Below are 19,874 nucleotides of genomic sequence, written 5' to 3' on the forward strand. Positions count from 1 at the left end.
AAATATCGGACAAAAGCAAAATCATGTCTGTGTTTCTTACGTGAGTCAGACTCGAATGTGTATTATCACAGTCCCGTATGTGCATTTTCAACTTTGTAACAAATGTCAAACCTTGCATTTCAGCTGAGTCATTGGACTTTAAAATGATAAGAATTAGGCTTTCTGGAAGACATACGCTTAACAGGAACTTTCCATAACTCTGGTAATTAGTAGTTAGTCAGATATGGTAAGGTGCTGTTGGTTTTACACAGTACTTTAATTAAAGGTCTTAAAGGAAATTCAGCTTTAACTGCACATACACTGGTGTTTGAAAGTTGAAAATTTACGAATGGATATTACAAACAACAACTGATTTTCCCATGAGTCCCAAAAGAAAATGAAGAGAACCCCCTTAAACAACTAGACAGGAACATTACACTTGGTATTTTATATACTGAAGTATGTGAACCTTTTTTTTTTTTTCAGTTCCTTTGTGACATGCACATACATTTTTCTGGAATTTTAGCACATTCCTCTGCACAAAGCAGCTTCAGACTTCAAACTTAAACTATTATTAAGTGAACAGATTTGAGAGTATCCATCTTCTTATTTAACTTTTGGAAAGATATTGAATTTTCAGAACTGTCACACTGTTCATTTGAACATATTCTCTCCACACATGTAAATTCTAAGCAGGGTGTATTACAGTGTTGAAACCCAGACCCTGTGGGGAGGCCAGTGTTTCTAACCGTGAGTGAACGAAACATCTCCAGCTCCATGTTTGTCTCTGTTACATCTGAGTGACCTGTGCTGACCTCACCTGTCTGCTGCAAAAAGTCAAAGGCAGAGATACAGCGTCTTCTTTCATTTGACCAGCCTCACCTGATGGACTTTGTATGAGAATGACGCCGCATTCATTTGTCTTCTCTGCATCTTGAGAGGAAAATCCGCTGGTCCTGTGTGTTATTTCAGTCCTGAGCATGACAGAGGCAGCACTCATGATGGACTTGTAAAATATTAAAACACGCTCCTGCACAAAAGACTGAGCTAATGATTCATCGGACACATACACAGATTAATGGTTTGGCAGAGAGTTGCTGTTGTATTGTGGCTGCACATAGTGTCTCATTACTGTAACATCTTCAATTTCCTAACTGATGAGCTTTCAAACTGCATTTCTAATGAGCTCCCGGGGAAACACTTAAATCTATATTTAATTCAATTAACACTCATAGCCATTCATCATGCTTGCTGGCACTAATAGGGCTTATTATAAAACTCAGTAAACAATTCACTCTCTGGGAACCCGGAAATCCATTTCAGAAGGTCACATATTGGACTCTATCTGCTTAGTGTCGAGGGACTTGCAGGGAGTGACTGTGCACATACAGAATACTTCAATTTGTGCATGTGTGGGCTGTGTATATGTGAACCTGTCACTATATGTGGGTGGGAAAACCTGGTGAAGAGTGATTTTAATTATGAATCTATCCTTTTAAGCGTGTGTTGATCTCTGCTCCTCTGGAAGATTAACGTTTCATTACTGTTGAAACAATACGGATGTTACTCGGGGCGTTAAGGGTGGAATCTCCCTGCGGTTTGTCACATCTGAAAGTTCACTATTCTACTGTAATGGGGTGATCTTTTAAATGGAGGAATACAGCTGCAATTTGATGCTGCTACAGGTCATTTGGCTTTTGATTTTGGTTTTTCATGTGTGCGATAGTACGGGTACTCTGTCAGAAAACTGTCAGATCTAAGGATTCACTTACAGGAATTAAACAGCAGAATAAAGATACATAATTTAGCTTCATCGTAGAGAAAAAAAGATTTCTGCAATCCATCGGTACCTAACAAAGATAGAAAGAAAAAAAAAGGTAACCTCGTGATGTTTAACTTCCCATTACATTAGTTGCCCATTACATTTTTCCTGATTGTAGCTATTAAATCAGATTGATCACACTTAGGGAAGATTATGTGAATCATAAGCGTGTAAAAGCCTTAGGTGAGGAGGTGTCGCAGCGAGAATGGGAGTTTAGATATGGATTATTGGCTTTCTTTTCATTTCAGTTCAACTAATAATGTGAATTAAGTTTATTGGAGATAGATTAAGACCTGCTGAGAGTGCATAGTGCACATAGATGAGGATCTTGGAGAACTGCTACACTGTCTCAAAAGGTAAAAGTCTCTGGACATTAACACAGAACCGGATGACCCCAATTCAGTCAGCCAGATCAATCTATTTTATCAAACTAACATGTAGATTGGGCCTGAAATGACTGAGAAAATGTAGTGAATTCTGAGAGAGGCCGCAGAGTCGGTAGAGATGAGTGATAAAGGAGTCTGAAGACACGGACTAAGTCGAACAAAAGAAATCTTTATTTCTGTCGTCAAGTCCGTCTCAATTACAGAAAATGCATCTTCTGGGAGAGCCTGTTGTCAAATGGAAAAAATCTCTGCTCTTGGAGAGAAAGTCCCTACGTTTTAAAGAAGATTCAAGGCCACTGCTCCAGGCGTAAAGCCAAGAGATATGGTCTGACTGTAAGGATGTCTCCTATCAAATCTACCTTATTTGGTAATGTTAAGTGTTTATTTTTCAGGGTATCTCAGTGCCTTGCACAGAGACGCGCGGAGGCGCGCACAACAATTATGCACTTGATGAAACTAACCAGCTGTGGACTCAATGAACTCAATAAGGCCTGTTCCTCCATTTTGTCTGTGGGTCCATACACCTCAATAGTAAAAAGTAAAATAATTCAGTTTTCCTCTAAAGGGACATGTCGCAGTTTATATCAGTTGTCACAATCACAAGTGAAGAAAAACAATGCTTAAGATGTTTTTAATATCTTTATGTAGAGTCAGGACTAGCTCACACACAGCACATATACACGCACAGCGACAGCAGATGCTCCGGAATATTTACATACTTGGTCATACATTGTCCCACCGTTGATGCACCAGAGATTTCTGGTCAGAAAATTTCCACAAGAAGTCCAACGCAGTTGTTTCAGATAATTTTGGCACTCACATGCCACCACTCTGGAAGGTCTACAGAACATTCCGGGATTCCGATGCTTGTGTATAGGCCATACTGCTTCTCAACCGGTGCATGGCCCCGCCCTAAAGCATTCTGTTCTCCATCAACTATTTTACTCTAAACAGGAACCATAATTCAGAAGATGAGCATCATTCTCTGTTAAGTAAGACGCGAAACAAGCAATTAGGAGCATCGACTTTATTCAACAGAATGTAGGTTGAAGGTATTTTCACACTGGCTTTTTCTCTTTTAGAGGAAGCAATGACCATCTTTCATTTATACTTAAGTGATAAATATCAAGACCAATATAAACTATTGGCTGAGCACTATCCAAACCGAGTTGGCAAATATACTGCAGTTTAGAGACAGATATTTTAGTTGGAGGGTAAGCTAAAAGGGGACAACTGTTTCTCTGTGTTCACTGGATGTGTAAACATTTCCTTTCCTTTGTGTCTTCTTGGTTAACTTCATCAGGTATCGGTGTTTCAGCTGTCTCCAACACACAAGCAAACCGTATTCCTGCTGCATCAATGTGTTTTCATTATTTTCCAACAGCATGCCATGATATCAGTGTGACTGGAAACTCACTGTGAATGAACTAATCCTAATATGTCACCTGTGTGTTTCTTCCCAGGGGGAGAGCTGGTCCATTTGCCGCCCTACCTCCGTATGGACTTCCTGTTGAACCGCGGCGTCCCTCTACCAGCCCGAGGTGGGGGGGTCAGCAGCAGTAGTGGCAGCAGCAGTGGAGGAGGTGGAGGTGCTGCAGGAGCAAGCGGAGCAAGCGGAGCTGGTGCCGGTGCTACAGGGGAAACAAGAGGAGGTGGAGGGGCCATGGGCCAAGCCTGCCTTGAACCCCAGCGGAGCCGTACCCTTAAGAGGCCACCTCCCATGGAGCCCACCCCCATGGAAGTTCCCTCTCCCAGGGAGGTGCAGCAGTGGCAGCCAGGAACTGCCTCCACCCTCCCGCACAGGGATGTCCGGGAGAGGGGAGAGGCCCGAGGTGAGGTCCGTGGAGAGGTCACCTCCTCAGGAGATCTAGCCCAAGCACAGGCTGCCAAGCTCAGCACCTCACAGGAGTCCCTGCTGGACTCCAGAGGACACCTGAAACAGAGCAACAACCCTTATGCCAAGTCTTACACTCTGGTATAACACTGGGACACACCAGATTGCTACACACAACAGGACAACTGCAGACACAGTGGAAGAGGAAGGACAGGAGACAGACGACAGGCACAGGATGGACAGTTTTCCACAACAGAAATTGTTGTATATAGAGCCGTTTCTGACATGCGTCTGAAGTGGATGCTTTTCTTTGAGTCTGTCTTTCTTTCTTTCACTCTTTGCTTTCTTTCTTCTCTTGCTCTTCTCTGTTGCTTTCACACTTTTCATTCTCTCACACCTTGCTCCTCTTCTGATGAATTTTCTCTCACAGTTTTTATTTTCTACTTGAGTATTCTTTTATTCTAAAGTGACAAAATATGAGGATTGCCAAAATGATTTATTTAAAATTTGAGAAAGAGAAAAAAAATCATATTGAATTTATATCAAGGACAGTTATAGTCATTATTATTATTATTATTATTATTATTGTATAAAAACAGAAAATATCTAAAAAATAAGGGAAAGGGAGGAGGACTCTGGAGCACTCTGCAGGAGAACATTGCTTTCGTAATTTATTTTTATTTCATTGTTGCAGTGTGATGAAATCTGTGATTTGGAAACCGATGGGGTTTTTAACACTATGAAGAGCCAATAGAGGAGAAGAAGAGTGACGCTGGACACAACCGCCAATGCTGACCAATCGTAATGTTTTTCAACCTTTCTGACGACTGCATGGCGACTGATCAAATGACAATTAATAGGAATGGCTGGAAATCCAAAAAAAAAAAAGAGAATTTTTGTCACACTAAGAAATTATACAATGTGAATATATATAAAGAGATCACTTTTATTTGTGGATATTATGGGGAAAATGATTTGGTTAATAAAGTCCTTAGTCATGTTTGCACACATCTGAGTTTGATTTGTACAGTTTCAGACTGACCCTCTCTTTTATTGTCTCTTTTCCCTTTGTCCTTTCTTTCTGCTCCTCTCGGCCCCTTTTCCCTTTAAAGCACCCATACAATCAAGTTTGATGTTTAAGTATTTGCATGCCATCTGTCTTGCACTATAAGTCGCCAGTATCTTGCCCAACAATAACAAAAAGGTAATTTTGTAGATGTTCTTAATGCTATTTCAAAGTCATGTCCCTGGAAAATAATTTGAAAATGTCCATGAATTCTCCTGCATTCAGGGGCATATGCTAATCCAGCATCCAATTTAAGGCTTTTTCAGATGTCAGCAGACATGAAATTGATTTGAAATGGTCGCTTTGATCAGGACTCTGGAACTGACCAATCAGAGTATAGACTGAAATTTTTGGGGTGGGGAGCAACCGCCCTAACTCCTTTTCTAGACTCCCTGTTGTGGCCTGTTATTTATTGAACACCCTTCTGTGGTTTTTAAAACTGCAATCAAATTATTTGTACATTAAAAATCTATTTTTACTTTGATGTAAAATCTGGATCAATGCCTTAAGTCTACATTTAGTTTGTCCTCATAAAGCTCAGGTATTTTTTTACCTGAGACCTGAAAGTCTGAGGGTTTGAGGCAGCATTATAGTTGATCCTAGTACAGTAGTTGTCTGGACTTTAAATGTTGTAACCCAAATCTGTTGGAGCCATTTATCTTGTCGGGGGGTCATAACCCCTTAACGATCAAATTATCACATCGGCCACTTTGACTGCACCATCCACCTTGTTCTTACGTTTTTTTCCTTGACTACAGAATATACAATCCCAAAAGTATAACCTTTTTTTTTTTGTGTGTTTCAGTCATCTTAAAACAGATTTAATAAATCGTTTTTCATCATTCTGCGTACGATTCTCCACAACCTTTGGCTGAAATGGCAGCCTCGTGTCTTCCTGGAATTATCCAACAATGTTGGCACACTTTTTATCAGATTTTTTCTTTTTATTATGGTATTATGGTGTTATGGTTAGGAAATATGGTGCTTCTGTCAGATTGAATCAGGAGCATCAGCCCACAGGTGGTTTTAGGTCTCGCTGGAGATAACCAACTGGTTTCAGGTCCTGACAGGTTGAGTCAAGGACTTTCACACAGTTCTCCTTAAGCTGCTCCTGTGTTTTCTTGGCAGTATCTAGGTGAGGAGTAAACCCTGCTACAGCCTGAGATCCTGAGCACTCTGAAAAAGGTTTTTACTCAGATTGCTCTGTTTTTTTCTGCATCCATCTTCCCTGCTAACTTGAATAGTCACCCGACCCATGTCACAGAAAATCCTCTCCATAGAATGATGCTGTCATCACCATGTTTATTAACGAGGTGGTGCTCATTACCTGGTTTTCGTACACACATTTGAGAATTATGGACAAATAGTTCAATCTTTAGTTCAACCAGAGTATTTGGCTTCTAATCAAATTATAATTGTCCAGATACCTCTTGGTAAATTCCCAGCTGGGAACCTTGTGCCTTTTAGTTGGGAAAGGCCTCTGTTTGGGTAATCTACTATAAAGTTCCTTAACTATTGGAGTGAACTGCTGGTTGTGCTTCTCCAAGGTTCTCCACAAAGGTACTCTGGATCTCATTCAAAAAGCACATCAGTTACTTATTTGACATGACAAGTTGCTTAGCTCAGTTATTTATTTGCCCATTTAACCAAGGACTTCACGCTTGGTTTACTCAGACTGACTGTATATCAGACATGTTTAAAAGGACTGTAAATGGGCCAAAGCTTATTTCATTTAAGAATAATGGAGGCTAGTTTTGGGCATATGGGCACTTTTAAACTTGCAGAGATTTTCTTGCTTCTTTCCCAGAGAACAAGTAGAAGAAAAAAAATCTGTATGTTAACATAGTATTCTTCCGTAAACATTTTTTTCCTGCTTATGCAAGAAAAAATAATAATATAAAAAAAAATAATATAATAATATATTTGTTGGCATTTTCAGAAATTATTGTGTTTTTTAAAAATAAAAAACTTTTTTACCCTCCTGCTCAGAAGCCATAAAGTCAGCAGGAAACGTAATTTGGTCAAACTTAAAAAAGAACATTGTCACGATTGTTTGATTTGTTTAATTTACTCTCATTCACTGTATAACAGGGAAATAATTAACAGGAATATTTGCTATCTGTAGAGCTCTGTCTCTTCACTTTTAAAGCAATAGTTTCAAATTGAATAAATAAACCATTTACTTAGAAAAATGTTTTAAGCCCTATTTCAGAGAAACAAGAAAAGTGTCCCAAATGGCTCAGCATTAACCTTATCATGAGATGTTTGAAGGGATTATAATTAGGGATAAGAGGAAGATTTTGAGCTCAAGCACAAACATGACCTTACACTTTTGAATAAATGCTGTGTTGGCTTTCATCAACAGATGGCACTGTGCAGTCACTGAATCAAGTCAATTTCTAGTAAGTGAATCTGTGGTCTTTTAAGAGGAGGAAAAGGATGGATCAGCACCAAAATAATTTGTGACAACCTGGAGAGAAACTTCAAGGGAAACCCAGCAGTCTTTCCCAGCATGTGATTGGCCTGCCACTTGCACTGGTCCACCACCCTGATAATGGTGAATTATTCATGCCCGAGCTGACATTGGGACCTGGATCAGGTTTACAGCTGATCCCGAAGGTGCCTGAAAATTTCGAACGGGGCAGCAGTGACGGAGGAAAGATTGAGAAATAAACACGGACTATGAGCACCTTTAAGGAAAGCACTGCTACTGGTGGTGCATTAGGTTTTATTAGAAGCTCATTTTATTTAACACTGGATGAGGTGTGCATGCAATTCCAGTAAAAATAAAAAAAATCTGAGTGCTTAAAAATTAGCTGCCACCTTGATCTGACGGGAAAAAAATGTCTGAAGTTATTATAAATGATTCCAAGAAAATTGTGGGAGATTGATGCACAGTGGGCAGCAGTTGTCTTTCCTCATAAATCTGTGGACACCCCTTTCTTGTGTGTGATAATGAAGATAGATTGCCCAGCTGCACACTGGGAATACTTTTTGCCTGTCCACTTGTGAAACGTATAGATTAGGACGAGGCAGGATTGATTAATATGGTGTTAATGTGTGGCCAGCTACAGGCCATTATCACACCTCCCACTGCTCTCAGCAGCCAGGAAAGACATCTAGATTGGGGAATTGGAAGAGGGACCCTCACAGCTAAAAGTCTATTGCAGTGGTACTCGGTCTGCGGCTCTTTATGAACTGTCAAATTTAAACAAGTGGTTAGGGTTAGCCTTAAAAATATAATAGCTTTACAATACCATATAAAATGTTTTTCAAGTAAGATTACAATTTTTCTTTTTTAACTGCTTAAGTTTAATTACTCAATCAGTCCACGTTTCCTGGTAACTGCAGTACCCAACAGGCCCAATTCCTGAGACATTATCATGCTAATATTGGAAAGAAGCCCTTAAGATTGTGATGATGATACCATAGCGTGATGAGGGATAGACCAATACCCTCCCAACTGGGTTTCATAATGAGGTGCCTGAGGAGTAGGCAGGAGGCAAGGGGCCAATTTGGAAGGCATGAAACGGAAGGACATTCCTCCAGAGTTCACACAACACTTCCTTAATCAGTCACACCTTCACTTCAGTCTCCCTCTGTGGCCTCTAAAGGACTAAGTTTGTTTCCTTGACATTGTGCTCACTATGTTCATCTCCCTTTCAGACCCTATCATTTTTCTTCTCTGTTTTGATCCCTCTCCGCTCTCTGTCTCAGTTCCAATTATTGATCCAGCTGCTTGCCCATCCTTGTCTTTGGTGAGAGACTTGAAGAGTGCAGGATTTTTCTGACAAGAAAATTGTTCCCCTTGAGCTTCTTTTTACAGACCAAATAGACTGATGTGTTCACAGTAACTAACAAACTACTTTGCCAACAATTTTTTCATGGATTAATGCTGTGTACCACTGTGGATATGTTGTTTTGTACAAATACTGTACGGCAATAAGTGACATTGAGAGAGAAAGAACTCTCAGCTGAGATTGGTGGTAAATGAAAACAGTATTACACTTGATATAATATCTGTATTCCCTTAAAACATTTAAATTCTTATCATTATGAAAATAAATTCAAGATAAACCATTGCATTGTAGGACATCACAGTTTGCATGTTGTTTGAAGAACTCGGGAAAATAAGAATGCGTTACTCAGACCAGTTCAGCTTTATTTGTATAGTGCCAATTCACAACGAAAGTATCTCAAAGCACTTTAAAGATACAGTGCAATTCAATCGGTTTCTGATAAAAATAAAATCAAATTCATTAAAACCCATATTCGTCCCATTGATTTATAGATGATTCATAAAAAGGTTTCTGGCTAAGTAAACCTGTGGCTTGCATCGAATTTTCTCTTCAATCCTTTGTCCTGAGCACACTCAAGGTGAAAGTGAAGAGAAAAACTACCTTTTATCAGTAAGAAACCGCCCGTTGAACCAGACTCTGCCTCGACCAGTTGGGGGTTGAGAGAACGGGAAAGAGAGGTCAACAAACACCGTAACACCAGACCAGGGATACTTGCTGAGAAAGGAAAAAGAGCAACACAAGTTGATTACAACAGAAATGTCTTATATTGTATACATGTATACATATGTATACATGTATACATATGGAGTAAAGATAATTGTCTTTGGAGCCAAAGAGAAATGATTACAGGTAACCACATAGCTTCAATCTATACGCCTAAAAACTATACCAACCAGGCCAGAAATCTGGGTGTAGTGATGGACTCAGATAGCCTGGCTGACGCGTCCACATCTCGATGAGATGGTGGTCTGGGAACTAGGTGTGCATTTTCTCGTATTTGAGGCGTGGTTTACGAATGCCTAGAGCCGTTTATTGGGCGCTACGAATGTCTATCAAATGGCGTCTGGTTCTTCCCATGCTGCTTTGCGCGCGATTCATAGCCAATTGTATCACTTATACCAGATGACGTATGTAGAGCGACAGAAATTCGACGAGGAAGAAGGCAATGAAATCTTTCAACGCCAAACGTTGCTCTTTTTTAAAAGTTAACTTGCGTTCTAAGCTACTTTCTAAGGCTGCATCGAACGGTAACGTTGTGTCCGCTGCCATGTTGGATTGTTGGATTAACACTCTACAAGCTTCGGTGTCGCGCATAGACGTCGTCATCGTCTTGCTGGAAAAACACGTTAAGGCAATAACAAAGTCAGCCTACTATCACCTTAAGAATATAACAAGGTTAAAAGATCTGATGTCTCAGCAGGACCTGGAAAAACTAGTCCATGCATTCATCTTTAGTAGGCTTGACTACTGTAACAGCATCTTTACAGGTCTACCTAAAAAGTCATTTAGACAACTGCAGCTCATTCAGAACTCTGCTGCTCGAGTCCTCACTAAGACCAAAGAAGTGGACCACATCAGTCCAGCTCTGAGGTCTTTACACTGGCTGCCTGTCCATCAGAAGATAGACTTTAAAGTTCTGATGCTGGTCTATGAAGCTCTGAATGGTCTAGGACCAAAATACATCAGTGACCTCTTGACCCAGTATGAACCTTCCAGACCCCTCAGGTCATCTGGATCTGGTCTTCCCAGAGTCAGAACCAGACATGGAGAAGCTGCATTCAGCTTCTATGTGTTAGGTTTTTTCAAAGAACTGGGCAGACTGAACTTCACCACCGAAGTTTATTTACACACACAATTGGATGAGAGATAATCCTTGGAGGTCGAGAATGGGAGGCTGGATGCTGGAGCACAGGACAGGAACTGGTGAGGCAAGAAAAAGAGCTGGCTGAGGCAGAGGAGCATGACACAGAATGGGGCATGACACAGAATGGGGCTGAGGGAGAAGCAGACAGCAGGGACTTAAATCCTGGATAGTAATAATGAAGTCAAATAGCTAGGCAACAAAATACTGTTCAAAAGACCAGTGGCCGGATAGCAGATAATCACAAGAGTAACTGACGAACTGGTGAAGACTGGAAAAACAGACCAGGCTTAAATACTGGAGGTGAGTAGAGGCAATCAAGGAGATCAGCAGCAGGTGGTAGGAGGAAACAGTAGCGGGACTTGCTAGAAGCTCCCACCTTAACCAGCTGACAAACAGGAAGGGAAGGGGAAAAACACAAAAGACAGACAAAAACCCAACACTATGCTCCACATGTCTGGAACAAACTCCCAGAAAGCCTCAGATCAGCTGAAACACTCAGTGTATTTAGGTCCAGGTTGAAGACACACCTTTTTTCAGCTGCATTTGAATAAAGCTCCAAATCTGAAACATGAGTTTCAAAACTTAATCATATTATAACTACTGATTTTATCTATTGTTCTGTTTTAAATCATACTTTTAATTTCTACTGTTTTAATGTCTCTGTAAAGCACTTTGAATCACCTTGTTGTTGAATTGTGCTATACAAAAAAACCCGCCTTGCCTTGCCTAAAGAAAGCAGAATGAGGAGTGGTGTAGCAGTCTAACAGTGTAACTAAAGAGATGGTTCAGGGCTATCTGAGTTATCCCAAGCATTGCCAAAAAGGAAAGTTTTGAGCTCAGTCTTAAAGGTGGAAGGGTGTTAACTTCCCAAGTCAACCTCTGTCAATTTTGTGAGGTTTACATGATTTGCTCCTCTTGTGTTTTTAGATGTATTAAATTTGTATTATTGGGGAGCAGACACTCATTATGGGGTTTTGAGAAGGTGGCAGAGAAACATGTAAGACTACAACTCAACGTGATGGTCTCAACCTTCGGTTGTCATTGTTTGGATGGCTGATCAATTCTACCATATTTCTAGATATAATTGCTGCCCCATCCAAAGTGGGTTTTTTACCAAAAAAAGCTATCTATGTAGCTATGTTATTATCTTGGAAAAATTGTTGCAATGTAATTGGCAACAATTAAATGATGCATGGTCTGATTAGGAGGGGTCAATGTGTATGTCAATTATGCCCCAAATCAATAGTGATCATTAACTGGACGCATGTAAGCAGTCTGTTGAATGCATTGTGCCGCAAATGAATAATCTATTGTAGTGTGTTTACAGTGAGTTAGGTTTTGATCTGTAATGAAGATGTGTGGACTGGGGAACTAATTCAACCTGTCTGCTGGCATCTGATTCCTGCTGGAACTGCTATATTCATTCTTATTTTTCTAATATGCTTCCCAAAGCTTCCACCAACTGCCTCAACTTATTGTTTATGTTCACATCATTGATCTAATTTGAACTCCAGCTGTCTACATATGGACTAATCCGCACGTAAGCACTGCGGCGGTACTGTATCTCAAAGATATTTTTGGCCTTCTCAGCAAGACTGTATTCCTGACAAACCAAATTACTGTAAATCTCTCCGAGCATTGCATCATATTTCATTATTCTCAACTGATGAGTGTGGGTTGTCTGCTCAGTGATCTACTTGTGATACTCAGTGTGTATGCACCGTGTCACATGATTTTTTCTCATCACTCAACATTTTTTTTATATCACTGACATTAAGATTATGTCTGTAATTGATCACACTCTACAGGTTTTTTTTTCTTTAGTTCTTTGGTATTTCTGTGTGACTGCGTGAACATGAATCTTTTTTTTTCTAACAATGCTTAAGGGACAATGGGATTATCTTTAGTACTTATACTGTAGAGAGCATATTTGCATCCAGTCAGTATTATTTATTGACAGCATTGATTATTTTGCAAAGTGCGGGATGCATTCCTTTGGGATTTTGGCACACAGTGACTCAAAGCGTCACACATTCCCTGCTATGTTTTTGGCCTAAGGAAATCATTTGGGTTATGACGTGTGCAGGGGAAATAGCAGTCACATGATTGTGGAGCTCACCCTGAGAAAATGACCTGGTATATCCATGGGAACAAAAGAACAGATTTGGGACATGAGGATATGCCCTGAAAATGGTGACGTAGCAATGATGCTCCTCAGTTTCAAGGGATCTGACCTGATATGTGTATAGTAAGACAAACTGTTACGTATGGGTGGGTTACCACAGAATGAAAAGTGTAAGTTTGACATAGTTTTAAGATTGTTTGCATCCTGTTTCTGTATTATATTTTTGTGAGTTGACAAAATTATAAAAGATAAACTGCTGCTCTGACCAGTTTGTTTGAGGTATATAACACCGGGCAGTCAGACATGTCACACTCAGCTGTTATGTGTGTACCTCTCTGTCTGCAGGGCAAAATATTCCCTAACAATTGTAATATTCTCTGAAAACATTAGAACAGGTCTTTGATGCTTATATATTTTTTTCTTTTACAGCTGAAAGCCTTATTTTCATGCACTATGAAGACCTAAGAGAATGATACAAAGCTTAGGGGAAAGATTATGGTGTAGAATAAAGCATAGTTTATAGTAAATTTATATTCCCCCAATGGTCCTTTGAAGTGGGATTAGCAGTTGCAAAGGGTGAAGTCTCATTAGTGAAGGAGAGAATCAGGTATAAATAGCACCTGGTTTCTAGGATTGATTCACAAGGTCAGTGGAGCAGCAGTACTGCTGGGGGATCAGGCTTCTAGGACAGCATTCAAATACGAAGATGAGAGAATATGCTCCACCATGCATCGAGGGAGACCGTAAGATAGCAGAAACTAGAAGAGACTGAAAGAGTGGCAGATTAACCAACAGTGAAATTGTTTCACAATAGGTGTTTTTGTTTAAATTTCTTTTTTAACATTCTTAACCTAGCAAGTAACATTAATATATTTGAAGTTTTTGCCATGAATAAAACCCTCATGCCCTTAATTTTGTATGGGGCATTAATCTTTAGCTTCTTTCTCATTAGTGAATTGAATGGGGATCTATGAATATGGTTTTATAACCATGCCCACATAACAACCTGCCAGTTCGGGAGCTCAGCAAGCGCTTCCTGACCATGCAAAACTAGTTCTGCTACAACTCATATAGTAAAGACCAAACTGTAATTGGAAAATAATTAGGGCTGCAATTCTCACTGAGCAGAAGACGTATTGGTTTCTCACAAGACCACCTGCTTGTACTCTAGTTATTTCCAAAGTACTCTAATTTATTTTCAGTGAGTTGCCAGCAAAGCTGTCTGAGCAAAGCTGAGCAGAGCTGTCTGCCTGAAGCATAGTCAGGTTCCTCGAGTGATGAAGACTAATGCTTTTCAAACCAGTTGTGTAAGAGAAGTATAAGCAGACATCTTGGTCAACCAACAATTCCTGCACTCATGCCACTGGCGCAGCAAAGAGTCAAAGCAGGCTTCTCAAGCAATGGGCTACGGCCAAAGATGAGCTAAGTCTCGACAGTTTGAGTACAGGACAAGAGTGGGACAAAGAGATAACAGATTTGAAAATAATCTTACAGTGACTGACTGGCATGCTCCCCCCTTATCATGGTGTCTCCTGGATGAATGGTAGAATCAGCAATAGTCTTTATAATTAGTTAAGGGCGAAAAGCCTGTCAACCTTTTGTCAAATTTGCAAAGCAGTGCCTGTTCTCAAAGAGAAGAGTGTATTGTTTCCAAATCAAATTAATCCACTTTTTTTTTAATAAAAAAAAGCATTTGTTTAAGGCATGTAGGCTTATATAATCTGCCATTACAGTCATAAACAGAACATGTTAAGTATTGTGGCTCCACTTAGCATGTGCTAACATTTCCTTTGCTTGCTAGCTTCTCATTTAATCAGTTCCCCACAATCCATCCCTCCACCCATCCATTAATTCAGTCTCAATTCCCGATTTTTCCAATTCGGGGTCGCGTGGGGTGTTGTAACCAGTCCCAACTGTCATTAGGCAAGTATGCACCATCACTCCTAGGGACAATTTAGAATCACCAATTAACCTAGCCTGTCGTTGGACTGTGGGGAAGCTGGAGTGTTCTGAAAGATCCCACACATCCACGGGGAGAGCCTACAAACCCAACCCAGAAAGGCCCAAACTTAGATTCGAACAAGAAACCTTATGCTGTGAGGTGACTGTGCTAACCACCACAGCAGAAACCCTGTCTTTTGTCTTTTGGGGGCTTTGCTTTCTGCACACGAGGTTCACATTGAGACAAAGATGTCTCAAACCCATTGAAGATGAACTGTCAATCGAGCAATCCACTTCAACAGAAATGGTCTAGTTTGAACAATCTGTTGTTCTCTCCATGTTTTTGGGGAAAGTGATGCATGATGGATGACTTAACCTGTAAGGTTGCACTCCAACTGTTACTGGAATGCCTTTAGTGCTGGAAAACACCACCTGATGTATGCAAATAAAAGCAATACTTGTTCACAGTAAATACATTTGTAGTCATAAAGTATTAATGCAATGTACACTGTTGTTAAAATATTAATAACGAACAGACCCACTTGCATTGGTTATTGACCATAATGCTGTAGATATGTTATAATATTGCCACTTTTAATGTTACATTATGAATATGATGAATCTATTTTTTTATCATTCTCAAAGCCACAAGGCTAAAACTAATAGTAAGACTAAGGAAGAGAATGTTATCATTAGTGAGTGGTCTTTTCTGTGCACTGAAGAGAATCTGGGCAGAATAAACTGAAGTATTCTTTAAAACGCATTTAGCTCAGAGCTTTTTTGCTTTTGTTCCGTACTTTAACGACAACAAGAAGCTGACAAATTCCGCACAGATATTCTGGGTCACTATTCTGGAAAAAACTGTTTTTGTGACGTAAGACTTAAGTTTATATTTAATCCGTAAACCCTCATATTCCTGTCTTCTTGCTGAAAGTAAAGCATCCATAGAAAAACACTGTGGCTCAAATCGTCTTTAAAAGGAGATGTTGCAAACAGAGGAGAGGAGAAATCCTCAAGCTGTGCACTGATAAATCCCAAGCAGAGGAATTTAAGAGGTGGAAGATGTAATTACTCTTATTCCACTCGTAGCATCAGTCATTTGTCCACAGAGCAGGTCTTTGGTTTTTTTTTTCTTGACAGTGACATTCCTCACACCAAGCTCACAGGCGCACACACTCATTATTTAGAACAAATTCATGTTACTATTAGTGTGACAAGCCTCTAATGACTAATGCAATTTTAATGAATCAAACATAGTAGAATCATCCATCTCCACATCTGCTGGGACCATTAGACTACTGCACAGGAAATACCAATGTCTCCAAACAGCAAAGCAAATCATAAATGTATGAGATGGTGGACCTTCAAACAAACAAACAAAACCAAAAAAGCTATGGAAGAAGTCAGTGTTTTATTTTCAAGGAAATGCAATAATAAGTAAATGTGCACTGCGGCATGTGACCCACGCATGAAAATGTCAGATTTTATAAGAACACGGATGATTGATTATTATCAGTAAACCACATAGTGTGAAATTGATTGCCGTCACTGTCAGAACACAAGCAAAGAAAACTGTATTGTGTCACAAACACTGAACTCCTCTTTTCCCTCTAAAGAGTAGTGGGAAAGGGCAAAGATAATTTGATAGACTGTACAGTGTAACTATGTAGCTACTTCACAACCACAGGATATCAAAGATTTATTCTGCCATCTGTCTCTTAACAGCCCAGACAGCATGCAGAGAATTTCTTAGTCCTTCTCAGTGTGTATGGAAATTTTCAGTGCAGGAAATACAGTTACAGTACAGGTTTTAACATGTCATTATCACTACAATGTCCCACTAATAGTGTAACGTGTATCCTTGCTGCAGTTACTCTAAGCCCTCATTCATGCGCAAAGTTAAACAAGCATACAGATAGAGCCTTCTGTCCATCCTCTGCGTTCAGAGAACACAAAGAAAGTGTGTCTGTGTTGACTTTAAAACCCCCGTTCTGAAAAATTATTTCAGAATTTGACAACTTTGTCAAGAGACAGCAGTGTAGAGATCTATCTCCAATCTTCTTGGTGAGAGAAGCACACCATCCGCCCACACTCCAGGGACGGAGGGAGCACCCAGAAGCAAAGATGTGAAAAGAGAGAAAAATAGTGGAAAGAGGCTTATCATGATGCAAGATCAGAACAAAATCTCCATATGCTAATGTTAAGATTTAAATTGTAGTACAGGACTCATACGTGACAACCAGAAAAAGGTGTCTGGCAGGACCTTGGAATCAGTCCTATTCTCTGTGGGTCTTTGGACTTAGCAAGATCCTTTTTATTCGTCATTAAGATGGAAAATAAAACAAGCAAGCAAGCAAACAAACAGCAAGGAACCACAGAAAGTGTGCCTTGTGCACAAGACCTTCAGTGAAAATCCAAAGGTTTTTGAAGGGTACATGACTTTGTGATGCCCCCTGTTTTGTGGTGGTTCGTTAGCAGATAAATGAGAAAAAAGCATGGCACAGTAATGTCACTGAAACATTTGACAGTTTCATAATGGATCGTTCATTATAAAACATAATGGAAGTACTTTCTTTTAGTATTTCTTATGCACCACATGTCCCATGACATCAAGAAATTGGGTGCACTTGTCTCAGCACTTTAATCCTCCTGGGCTTACAAACCTGATCTGCAGAATCAATACCCAGTGGTGCAAAGGCCATCACTGACCTTGATAAAAATATAGTTCAGGGACCAACCACTGGACTCAGCCATGAACCTGATTGTAAGAAAACCTGAGCAACTTCTTTTGAAATCTCAACAATTTTGACTCATAGGCTCATTCTCATCACTTTCTTATAAAGTGTAAGAAGGTTTTTTTCTGCATTGTATAGTAACTGGAGCAGAATTCCTACTAAAACTGTGTAAAAAAAAAAAACTGCTTCTAAAAAGACTCAGACCACAGCTACAGTGGACTTACATGGGAGCCTCTTATCATTTATAGTATACACATTGATAATGATTAATAATATGTGGGGATCATTATTCAAATTCTGATATCTCTGCTGTCAGAAGATATTTGATGCAGCTGTAATTAAAGTCTGAAATATCTACATCAGTTCAAAATTCAAAATGCATCAATATCATAATAACGGTTCTGAGTTCTGATCACAGATGTTCATCTCTGTCTTATGTCTATCATATTGTTTCAATTAATGTCTTTAACGTTTTTATTTGTGTGTTATCATTATTTCAATACATTATCTTTTCACATATCTTTTCTCATGTGTCTATGCATGAAATCTGCACGGTATCTTTTAACTTATCTTGACTGTTGCTTGTTTTTAAATTAATTTAAATGATTTTATTTGTTTCTCTTTATATTGTTTTTGTATTTTAATGCTTCTTCCACTCCCTGCTGCAATGCTTTTATTTTATTTAAAGCACTTTGAACTGTTTGTACATGAAATGTGCTATATAAATAAATTTGATACGATTTGATTTGATCTGTCTATTGTTTTGTTTTTTTTACTTACTTTCAATTTCAGTCACTGCTTCGGGTAAGTTTAGGCAACAAAACACAAGTTACACGATTAAGAAATTGATTGTGGCGTGGGTTCAAATCGATCCTCTCATAACCTTACCCACATGTGAGAATGCTTCATTTCACAAATTCTCGAAGTTGCAAGCATTTGCTGTATAAGCGATGGCTGAAGCCCACACTTAAACCTGAAGCCAATGCAGAAGTGCTATTAAGTGCAACAACACCAACAGCCACTTCATCCAACAGTCTATGGTTGTGGCTAGCCCACATAAGTAAAGGTAAACTACTGTGATTGTGGTGGGATACAACATATTTACTACACATTTTGTTGTAAATCTGAGATTAAAACAATACTGCTGGTAAAATTATTATTGGTGCTTTGAGCTAAGAGCTAACATCAGTATGCCAATGACAAGCTAATGTACAGATTTTAATCGGATTTGTGTTTACTACGTTTAACATTTTAGTATTTTATGCCATGATGCTATCACCATTGGTACAGAAACAATCTGATATTTTCACCTCGTGATTACGCTAGATAAAAAAACGAAGGGATCATCCTACTGGATGTGTTCATTACATTTCATTTCAGTGTTTCAAGTAGGTGTTGAGGCATTTCCATCAGAACATCAAATGTCAACCTCATGTGGTGGCGCTACAGGAAAAGTCATGAGTCATCCTGTGCATGGATGTCTGTGCAAAATGTCACACTAAACCATTTGAGGCTTATTCAAGTGTTTCAGTTTGGAATAAAGAAAGTGGCAGATCGTCCAAATCACTTTCAGCCACAAAGCTGCAATAATTCAGTGAGCATTTAAATCTGGTGTTTAATATATCAAGTGTAAATAACTTGCTTGAATATGTGTGTAATGTTGTCTTTCAGTCTTTCTTAAAAGGACTTTGAGCTTACATATACACTATTTTTAGTTTCCATGTTTCCTCTTCCAAACTAATGAGCAAAACACTGTATAATGATGATAGCTTTGTGCTGTTCTCTGATCCACGTTAGAAGGAGGGAAGCTTGTTTGTTGCCTGGGGCTGAAATCTTGGCTGCACAATCATTTACGCAGAGCTAAGGGACAGTTAAAGAGTGGAGCAGTTGCTGGGCAGCTCAGGCAATAATGAAACGTTAAGGCTCCTTCAAATTCCCTTCTTTGTTTTTCGCTTTTTTTTTTTTACATGATTTTCTATTTTGAGCTCAGAAGAGACAGAAATAATCTTTTCAAATTATCCTGGTGAAACGTTTTCTGCACAGTCCTGAACTTAATACAAAATTTTATCGGGAGTATATTGCTGAGTGCCTAGAGCTGAGGTGAGCTCAGTGGGAATCAGTCACTCAGTTAGCCTGGCTCCACATGGAGTAGGTCATCAAGCTGAGAAGGGAATAGATTCAGCCAAACTCATTGAGAAGAGTTTCTATTTATAGATTAGTCATCAGAATATAGTGAGTCCCTCTGAAAACTGCAGCAATTCAGCAGCCACAAGTGGCCTGCGTGTTTGACAGGTATTTTCATGCAATTCACACAGTTTCCAC

At 39.4% G+C, this 19,874-nt stretch overlaps 1 protein-coding gene across 2 annotated transcripts in view; it reads left to right on the plus strand.

Moving 5' to 3' along the window:
- Window positions 1-5,929, plus strand: part of dscamb (Down syndrome cell adhesion molecule b) — a 133,484-nt gene extending 127,555 nt beyond the window's left edge. For both annotated transcript variants that reach the window (XM_075473732.1, XM_075473733.1), the window contains exon 33: window positions 3,651-5,929. In XM_075473732.1, coding sequence (XP_075329847.1) covers window positions 3,651-4,168 — 518 coding nt within the window. In that variant the 3' untranslated portion in view covers window positions 4,169-5,929. The remainder of the gene's footprint in view (window positions 1-3,650) is intronic.
- Window positions 5,930-19,874: the final 13,945 nt, after the last annotated feature.

The sequence above is a fragment of the Odontesthes bonariensis genome, chromosome 9, assembly GCF_027942865.1.
Source record: "Odontesthes bonariensis isolate fOdoBon6 chromosome 9, fOdoBon6.hap1, whole genome shotgun sequence".
Lineage (NCBI taxonomy): Eukaryota > Metazoa > Chordata > Actinopteri > Atheriniformes > Atherinopsidae > Odontesthes > Odontesthes bonariensis.